Source organism: Dipteris shenzhenensis, chromosome 24, assembly GCF_047967505.1.
Source record: "Dipteris shenzhenensis isolate YYH24624 ecotype China chromosome 24, Dip_SZ_1.0, whole genome shotgun sequence".
NCBI classification, from domain to species: domain Eukaryota; kingdom Viridiplantae; phylum Streptophyta; class Polypodiopsida; order Gleicheniales; family Dipteridaceae; genus Dipteris; species Dipteris shenzhenensis.
Genome location: NC_141619.1, coordinates 16,722,480 through 16,732,346, shown reverse-complemented (window position 1 = coordinate 16,732,346; position 9,867 = coordinate 16,722,480). Strand labels below are relative to the sequence as shown.

The 9,867-nt window shown below is 45.5% G+C and overlaps 1 protein-coding gene across 4 annotated transcripts; it reads right to left on the bottom strand.

The window, feature by feature from the left end:
- Nucleotides 1–5,636: 5,636 nt before the first annotated feature.
- On the bottom strand, nucleotides 5,637–9,506 carry LOC147886292 (uncharacterized). Of its 4 annotated transcripts, none has more exons than XM_087395425.1 (4): nucleotides 9,444–9,506; nucleotides 7,948–8,615; nucleotides 6,083–7,371; nucleotides 5,637–5,957 (listed from the first exon to the last, which is right to left on the bottom strand). In XM_087395425.1, exons 2-3 carry the CDS (start codon nucleotides 8,573–8,575, stop codon nucleotides 6,089–6,091), a joined length of 1,911 nt encoding a protein of 636 aa, XP_087251551.1. In that variant the 5' UTR covers nucleotides 8,576–8,615; nucleotides 9,444–9,506; the 3' UTR covers nucleotides 5,637–5,957; nucleotides 6,083–6,088. The 4 variants fall into 4 exon arrangements, with proteins under 4 accessions (XP_087251551.1, XP_087251554.1, XP_087251552.1 ...); XM_087395428.1 differs by having other exon boundaries at nucleotides 6,088–7,371; XM_087395426.1 differs by lacking the exon at nucleotides 9,444–9,506 and adding an exon at nucleotides 9,377–9,431.
- Between the last annotated feature and the right edge of the window lie 361 nt (nucleotides 9,507–9,867).

Here is a 9,867-nt window from a genome sequence, read left to right as displayed (position 1 = left end):
GACAATGACCTACATGATGACACACACTATAGAAGCTAGCCATACCGATTGGAAGCATAAGATCATAGCAGCACTATGGGCATACCACACTGCTTATAAAGTGGTGACTAAGTGTACATCCTTTAGTCTTGCCTTTGGCATGAAAGTAGTTTTGCCAATGGTATTTGTAGGACCCAGCTTGTGCATACCAATTAGAGATCCTCTTATAGAGGATCCAATAGCTGATAGGCTGGTAGAACTTAAAAAGGTGGATAGTCCTTTCGCAGACATCCATTGAGAAAAGGAATTAAAGGCCAAAGTAGCCCACATGACATGATAGGCCATAGAGGAATCTAGAGCCTGACATGCTAAATGAAAGCAAAATAGTTGAATGACTATTTGCAAGGCAGCCTAGACCCTTATGATGATCTAACTGCCGATTCTGCTTAGTTACCTCTTAAGTTATAGGCTTGCGGTCAAACGTTCGATTCTGTTGAAGCATTGGTGGATCTAGGAACAAGCTACAACTTTATTTCACAAGAGGTATGGAAAAAAGTGACAAAGGTAACTCTTGAAACAACCCTTGCAACTACAAGGGCGGTTAATGATCACAGGATACATGTGCGTAGTTATATTCAAATTCAAGCAAATGTTAATAACCATAGCGTAGCTAGTCACTTTTTTGTCATGCCTGTTCGAATGATAGATGAACAGGTAATATTGGAGAGAAAGAACATGTTGACAAGTGGTGGTTGTAGATAAGTGACTCCAATGTGTGCAAGGTCAAAGCTAAGGCCCATCATGGCAAACAAGGTCATTTCCGACCCTTCCACATTGGATTCTTCAATTAAGGCCAACATCCCTACTTCAAGTGGCAAGGGCTGTACCAAGGCAGAACCAAAACACCCGAAGGATGAGTACGACAAGGCCATTAAGCCCCCAATAGAGAGTTTGAGCACTCTCAAGATGATTGTATCCCATACCTACCTTCCCCTTGAAGACCTTAGAAGGGACTGGGACAATCAGTTAAAAAGCAATGGATTAAGAGAGATCTCCTTCAAGCCCAACATTACTTTGAGGGAGAGGAATACATATGAATACCAAAGATGCAGACTCAACTTTCAGATTTCATTCCTTCCAAAAGGCCCAACTCCAATCTCCAACAGTTTCCAAGACCAAGGGATCAACAAAGACAAAGAAGACAAGCACCAAGGCCCTGCAAACAAAGAAGTCATCACCAATGGGTGACCAAATGGTTGTTGCAGGCCCAAGGGTACTATGAGGATAACCCATCTATCTGGTTGCCTAAGGCTTGCCAAGGCTACCCCCATACCCTCAGTACATCCACCCCCATGTCCAAACACCTTGCCCTCCACAACGGCAAGAGTACAGGCCAATATGTACAAGAGCCACTAGCCATTGCTACAAAGCCACCAATCCACCCCCATGTTCAAACACCTTGCCCTCCACAATGGCAAGAGTACAGCACCAGCCACTAGTGATATGAGAGCAACAAAGACATAATAACCTACCTCTAAAAATGAGGCAGTGCCACAAGAACATGTTGCCTGCAAAACCAAGGAGAAGACAACACCAACACCACCAAGGATACCTCGTGTCATAGCTCTACAAAGTCAAGTGGCAATTACAACAATGAGAGTGACAAAAACCTATCTAGACTCTTAGGGCAGTCACACAAGAACCTACTGCACAAGGGACCAAGTCAAAAGTCAAGGCGATGAGTGCACCTCCATGGGTTCCCAAATGGAATATCTCAACTCGTGCCTATACCTCTAACTACGAATCCACTCCCAGCCTTGTAGTGCCATAAGAACCTACTAAGGCTAAGGTGACTATCTAGAGAGAAGGATGCTACACCAACCAAAGTCTACCTCGAAAACATCAAGGCAACTCCTCCAAGTACTTCCATGCTGATAGCCCATCTCAACAACACGATGTAATCATGCTCAACATGGCTATCATCAAGGTATGTGGATTTACGTCAACATTAGTACCTGCTTCAAACTATTCATACTTGACACTCACCTACTTTCAATCTCCAATTCTAGGTGAGAATAAGTATTTATGTCAGTTTTTCAAGGAGCTATTCCTAGCTTGTATCTCATGCATGCATAAATGTGTGTGTGTGTGTGTGTGCACGCACACATGCATACATGTGGGTGTGCACGTGCGCAAAAGCCAACGTCGTATAATATTGTCAAAGCACAGTGTCTTTAATGATCATAGTGCAAATAAGTGCTTACTCTAAATAGAGTAGGAACATGCCATCTCGTACTTGATTCACACATGTAGATAACCACATCCACAATCATTAAATTATGTTGGGACTCGGGAGGGACACGATGATTAGATGGCTTCAATCAACCTAATTTTCATGACATGATATAGGTCAGAGGTTGTATACACTGAGGTGCGTGGCTTAGGGTTCTCTTAGCTCTAGATTTGACTAGCTTCACATGAAAGCCCAAAATAAAACGTTTTACTCACAATAGCTCATAGTTTTCAAGACATGGATATTAAGAAAAAATGGTGTTTAAAAATATGTAACATATAGGTGATGTAGCTTCAATACATCGTGGCCTTCCATGTGGCATTATTGGTTACTACACTAGTATGCATTAAGGACTGACATCCATTGATAGAGCATGATGTCTTGGATTATCATATTAAAATTTTAATAAAGCATGATGTCTCGAATGATCATAGTGCAGAGACACATGCCCACTTGAGAAAGAGTGAGATGTGGTAAAAAGTGGCATGCCATCCCATGCCTATTCTATAGGTAGACTACCACATTTGGTTATGTTAAGGGGAGATAAGATGATTGGATGGTTCCTCAGTATTGAGGTCTAGTTAGCTTCTTTGAATTGCCACAAGTTGTATACATTATAGGAAACGAGTACTTAGACCCGTCTATGATGGGTTTGTTCCCGATTTTATAATGTTTCAAGCTTGAAATCCAAACCTTTGATAAAATCAAAACTTTTGTTTGGCAAGCATGCCTATTGCACATTGTTTCTCCGGCCTCCTTAGCAAATTGGTCCTTCAATCTTTCATCACACATCCATCCACCCATGCCTTGCTTCTGTTCTCTAACCTCATTCGTGGAGCTCTGGTATTGTGCCTCTTCAAGTAGAGATTTTATTGTCATGCAGTGTGCCAAGCGTCTCACATCTTTCGGCACCATGAAGCGAGAGGAATCGGCTGCTGTTTGCATTCAGTCAACTTTCTGTGGCTTCCTAGTACTGGCTTGTCTCACTTTATAGCACTCCATGGTACAGTTCAAGATTTTGTATTGCAAACTGGTTCGGGAGGTGTTTGGTTTACTCCTCGTACATTTTTGTTCTCATCTCCTTCATGCTCTAGTAGGACATCATCATGGGAACGAAATCAGGCAAATGTTGCAAGCATGACATGGCGCTACGCCCCTTTTTTCTTAGTATCTCGCTAGAGGATCGAGTTCATCTTATTATTATCACTCTTCCGCGCGGGGCTGGCCTAAGTTGCCCAGGACTTCCCAAATTAAACCAAAACAGTCTTTTTGGTTGGACTTCCCCTTAGTTTCTTATAGCCAGCTTCAAGGACGCCAATATCATGATAATTTTATGTGTCGACTTGAACAGGTTTACCCATTCTTTTCAAACTAGCCTTTCAACCCTGATTCTCTCCGCAAGAACTTCCAGGTTCTTAAAATGAACCATTTGGTGAAAATGGAAACCAAGATGGAACTATTTTTCCCTGTATTCCAGGAATGTTTCCTCCAGCATTTTAGCATCCACAGGTTAAATCTTCCATCCCAATAGTTCTTCCTTGAGGCTCTGAGAATGGCTAAGTCTTTGGAAAAGGTGTAGGGGGTGGTTCAAACCTAGCACATCGGCTCCCCCAATCACTGCACTATGGTGAAGAGTCCACACGAAAAGCTTGAAATTGTCTTGACATACAGATCATGAAGAATCGTGAGAAGAATTGCTCGAAGAATGCTTTGAAGAAGGGACATTGATCTTGTCGAGCAAAAGCTTCCGAAAATAATCCTCTTTCTCATGGATAGCATCCAAAATGCATGTTGGCAAGGGACTTATTGCGGACAAAAACACAACATCAGCCCTAGCAGTCACGGAAGAAAGGCTCTCTACAGATAAGACATTAAGAGGCAGCAGCCATGATCCATCCTGATTACCTTGAGTAGGAGGAAGAGTGGTATTCAAATGTTGAGGCAAAACATCATGAATTGGTGGTGCAGGTTAGGGGCAGGTCGGCAAACCGAGCAACCGAGCAGTCACAAAGGCTTTGACATGCTCCTGCCAGGCCAAGGTAGAGCGGAGCAATGCCAAAGACTTGCTAGTGCCTGTGGGAGATTGAAGGATGGCGTGGCAGTGCCCGTTGTGCTATTTGTGCACCTTCTCAAGGGTATTGACGACCTTGCCCATGTAAGCGAAGCCTTGTAAGGGAACTCGACAGAAATGCCACTAATTTGGGAGATTCGTTGAGGAGTGCAAGGATGGTCTGTCGAGGTGCTAGGAGGGGGGATCTTGGCAGCCATGGTGTTGCCAATGAAAACAGTTGTGCGATGAGAGAAACAGAAATAGATTGGAAGAAGGCTCTACCTTCCTAAGCAGGCACAGAACGAAACACCACAGCTGAGATGGCGGAGGGGTCGAAAGAGGGAAGGCCCGAACGTAGTCTTGGGCAAGGCAAAGAAGGATGGCAACAATCAATAGGCACACAAAATCGAATCGTTGTGACTGCAACATGAAAGGTAGAGCAAGGAGAGCTATCTATATGAATGCCATGTGGCAAGCCCCTTGATCGACATCTCAATCTCTAAAATAAGGAAGATAAGATGAACTTAGAACATGGTGGATCCATGGTATGCATGCATTGATGAGAGGATTATGTATTAAGTTGGAAATTTGGGGGACTTCTAATATTAATATTTTTATGATGTTTATACATTTGAACAAAATGTGAATGATAACTATTTTATTGGCTATTTGTTATAGCTTCAGCACTTGATCAATTCAACACAAATCATGGCACTAGAGAGACATAGATATGCTACTTCAATTGAACAAAGCTTGTAGACTTACAACTATTTTTGTAAGCCATAAAACAAGAATTCTTTTATATTTCTTAAGAGACTCCTACTAAGCAAATTGGAAGGTGTTAGGGACTTGAAGTGGAAGTTAGCCGCCCCACTGGAGCTCCAACTAGCAAGAGGAAGACCTTTAAAAGTGTTGTTGATGATATAATATTATGTCAAAAATCTCAAGGATGTTGTAGAAGTATGCTTGACACCAACTACATAACTAATGCATGATGCATGACTGTCTAGACCATGGTTGGTTCGACCACCAATGTTGCACCCAACCAGTGTGACCACTCCTACTACTGGACAACCGATTATTATGCTTGGTGAATGTAGCATTGTGTCCTATTCTTCCCATGCACACTTAATTAATGTTATATAGCAAATATAACTATGTTCCTTATTACTCAACCATGCTTAGAATAATTCTATATACCATAAGAAAAACACCATTATGAATCGTATTTTAGATTTAGAAAACACTTAAGTGCATTCAAAATGAACAATATCTAAAGTACTTGAGAGATAAAAGAGAGCTTTATACATAATGTCAAAACAAGCTTACATGCCATGACTCCATCTGGCATTAACGGACAATTGTCCTTATTATGCGACGAACACGACTCAAGCATCCCCTTTAGGATCGCAATAGATGAAAGCTCTAAGAGTTGCACTCTTATTACATCAAGCTTGGCATCATTTCATGGAGAAACACCAAGACACCATTCCGGTATATTCCAAGTAGAGACGAGAGAAGAGAATCAGAGACAATCTGTTCGCGCTTAATGGGTCAACTTCTCATGCTGCTGACCACAGCATGGTTTATGTGGAAAAACCAGCGGCCTGACGTAAGAGCCAACTCTATCTCCATCTGCAATGCAATTCCGAAGTACCATCAGCGCATATATAAGTTGAATTGTACCATCAGCGCATATATAAGTTGACAACACAATCATTATGGTAACTCATTACAAAAACAGTGAGAAGGCCACTGACCTTACGTTAGGTAGCTTTGACGTACGGAGGAGGTGGTGGAGATTCGTATTTGTATGGAGGGGGAGGCGGTGATTCATACTTGTAAGCTGGGGGAGGCGGAGACTCGTACTTGTAGGGAGGGGGTGGAGGAGATTCATACTTGTAGGGAGGTGGAGGAGGCGATTTGTACATGTAGGGAGGAGGCGGCGGAGACTCATATTTGTAGGGAGGAGGCGGAGACTCGTATTTGTAGGGAGGAGGGGGAGGAGACTCGTATTTGTAAGGAGGAGGCGGAGGAGACTCGTATTTGTAAGGAGGGGGTGGTGGAGACTCGTACTTGTATGGAGGGGGTGGTGGAGACTCGTACTTGTATGGAGGGGGTGGTGGAGACTCGTACTTGTATGGTGGGGGTGGTGGAGACTCGTACTTGTAAGGAGGGGGAGGGGGAGATTCGTATTTGTATGGAGGCGGAGGAGGAGACTCATACTTGTAAGGGGGAGGAGGAGGAGATTCGTACTTGTATGGAGGGGGAGGAGGGGACTCATACTTGTAGGGAGGAGGAGGCGGAGATTCATACTTGTAGGGGGGAGGAGGCGGAGATTCATATTTGTAAGGAGGAGGGGATTCATACTTGTAGGGGGGAGGAGGCGGAGATTCATACTTGTAGGGGGGAGGAGACTCATACTTATAAGGAGGAGGAGGCGGAGATTCATGCTTGTATGGGAGGGGTGGAGGAGACTCATATTTGTATGGAGGTGGAGGAGGAGACTCATACTTGTAAGGTGGAGGAGGAGGAGATTCATACTTGTAGGGAGGAGGAGGAGGCGCCTCATACTTGTAAGGTGGCGGAGGAGACTCATACTTGTAGGGAGGAGGAGGAGGCGACTCATACTTGTAAGGTGGCGGAGATTCATACTTGTAGGGCGGAGGAGGAGGCGACTCATACTTGTAGGGTGGCGGAGGGGGAGACTCATATTTGTAAGGTGGCGGAGATTTGTAGACGGGGCTGGCACATTGCTCGAATTTCTCATATGATCGATAGGCGAAGGGGCCTGCGAGGAGGGAGATGAGCTCCTCTGATTTGGATTTGATGTGCAGCTCGGCTCCCACCTCGCCGTCGTGGAGGTTCGTGGGCATGGTGCATGAGGTCTCGTACGAGGCCGCTATGAGCTTCGCCTTGCACGCCTTGCCTCCCCATTTCTTGTAGTCGAAGCCGCTCAACTCCACCCTGAACGCCCCCTTCTCGTTCGTCTTGCCGTAGAACCCATCCTCCGACTCGCCGTTCCAGCAGAACACTCCCACTTCCACACCTGCAATCACAGCGCCGATTATAAGCAACTTTGATCTTGATCATTCACCGACTGCTCACCACATCGCCACGGCAGCTGACGGTAGAGAATTCATCCGTCCCGACGTCGCCGGACGGATAACGTTCTATCTCCCGCACAAATAAGAGCCCATGGACTCTTACACTAGAGGCGCATCGCACTTAATCTTTTCGGCTACCACTTGCAAGACCAGCCAATTGACGGCTACAACTACACTAAATAGCAGCGAATTGACGGAAATAACTTGCTTCTGCCACCGGGAAAAACTAGAAACCGAAGAATTCATCTCAGCCAATCAGCGAAATTCACGAGAACAGCACGAAAAACTTCTATGTGGCAGTGCAATCAATGGACGGAAAAGCTGATCATCCGCGACTTTGATCGACGTTGTGAAGCTCACGACATCGTGGAAGAAGCCAAACACGCAATCCATGCAAACTATACAAAAAATGGACGGAAGACTGTACCGCCAACGACAACCAATGCCAACAGGGAAATGCAATCAAAATAGACAATAACGAACTTCAAAATCTGAGGACAGGGTGCGCAACTACATACCTTCTAATGGCTTCTTGATCTTGCCGTTCTCGCAGAGGTCGCAGTAGACTTGGCCGGTCACGACCACCGCAAGGGGCTTGACGTAGGGTGGCGGGGGGGGGGATTCATACTTGTAGGGAGGAGGCGGCGACTCATACTTATAGGGAGGAGGAGGCGGCGATTCATACTTGTACTTAGGGGGCGGAGGCGAGAGGTACTTGTAAGGGGGAGGCGGGGGCGATTCATACTTGTAGGGGGGAGGGGGGGGAGACTCGTATTTGTAAGGAGGAGGAGACTCATATTTGTAAGGAGGAGGAGACTCATATTTGTAAGGAGGAGGAGGCGGGGATTCATATTTGTAAGGAGGAGGGGATTCATATTTGTATGGGGGAGGTGGCGGAGACTCATATTTGTATGGAGGAGGAGGCGGAGATTCATACTTGTACGGGGGAGGGGGTGGCGACTCGTATATGTAAGGTGGCGGAGGAGGAGATTCATACTTATATGGAGGTGGTGGCGATTCGTATTTATAGTCGGCTCCCAACACCACCGCCACATTCGCTAGCATCGCCACCAGCACCACCATCGCCATCCTTTCTACCTTTCGCTTGGAGCCCGCCGGCCCTCGGCCCGCTGCTGCTTCCCCCATCCCTGCTCTCTTCGCTCCAACGCTTCTTCCACTCTGTCACCTGCACTTTCAGAGAATTCACGTCAGTAACGTTCCCCCCTGCCTGCACATTCACATCAGTAACGTGTCATACAGTCAATTCTTTTCAGTATAACTATCCACATTCGGCCCGAACGTGAGACTTGCTTATTAACACATCGCCGGTGTCAATTAAGAGCCGCCGAGAGCAATCTTTCACGAACGAAGCAAAAGTCATGCTCGAAAACATCTTAAGGATTTAACTAGCAAAACACGTCAACGACTCAAAGCATGTCGCAAGTCGAAGAAATGCAGCAAGGACAGGAAACTCGTAGAGAAAGGAGGCAAAGCACCGCAGAATCCAATGTTGGCCCCGAACGAAGATGCAGAAGAGCAGTGGTTTAATTTGATGGCAAACCAACGGAATGCAGCAAGCCGAAAATGTCGTAAACAAGGCAAAGGCCCAAGAGAAGCAGAGATATTCGACCCGGAATGCAAGAGTCGAGAGCAGGTTGACACATGCAAATAAAGCCAACAGGCAAAGCATGGAGAGTCTAAAATGACAAAGCTTTTGGCCGCTGCTGTGTGGGACGATGGCACATGCATATAAAGCCAACAGGCAAAGCATGGAGAGTCTAATGACAATCTACAAAAGCTGCTGTGTGGGACGAATCAACCAGCGAGCTGAATATGGGAGCAGATTACTCAGGAAGCTTTGCAAAGAGATTTGCCCGAGAGCTAAAAGCAGACTGATTGCAAAGCCCAAGAATTGAAGCCAAAAAAAAGACCTGAGAACCAAACAACCTGATTGCAAAGACCATCGAAGTGAAGCGAAGGGGAAGGGAAGGAAGGTTGAAGGAAGGAGACTCACAAAACAGGATGCAGAACTCGAACTCGAGCTCCTTTAGTGCAAAGCAGAGTGGCTTTGTTTGAATGTTAAGGTGACCAAAGCTTTATAAAGGGAGCTGCCAACTTGACAGCTGTAAAGAAAATCTCACATGCCCTTGATCTCTAAGCGTCTTAGCTCCAACAACAGTCCCCTAGCGACTTGTCAACTGACAAATCCAAAACCCACTACTCCAACCCTGTTGTTCCTCCACCCAATCCGACCGTTATTTATGTTGATGCTGCAGTCTGCAGCCGAATTCTGGATAAACACAAAGTTTAAATCCTTTCGATCCCTATCTTGCATTCCTAGTCTTCAGGTTTGTTGACTGTTTGAAATCTCGTGACTTCCTGCTTTTTGATGTTGCGGCTCTCTCTCTCTCTCTCTTTCTCGTGCCCCACTGCCTGCT

Coding starts and splice junctions, on each gene's coding strand:
- LOC147886292 (XM_087395425.1), bottom strand. CDS start 8,575: ATGGGGGAAGCAGCAGCGGGCCGAGGGCCGGCGGGCTCCAAGCGAAAG. Junction 7,372..7,947: donor GATCAAGAAGCCATTAGAAG/GTATGTAGTTGC, acceptor CTGTGATTGCAG/GTGTGGAAGTGGGAGTGTTC.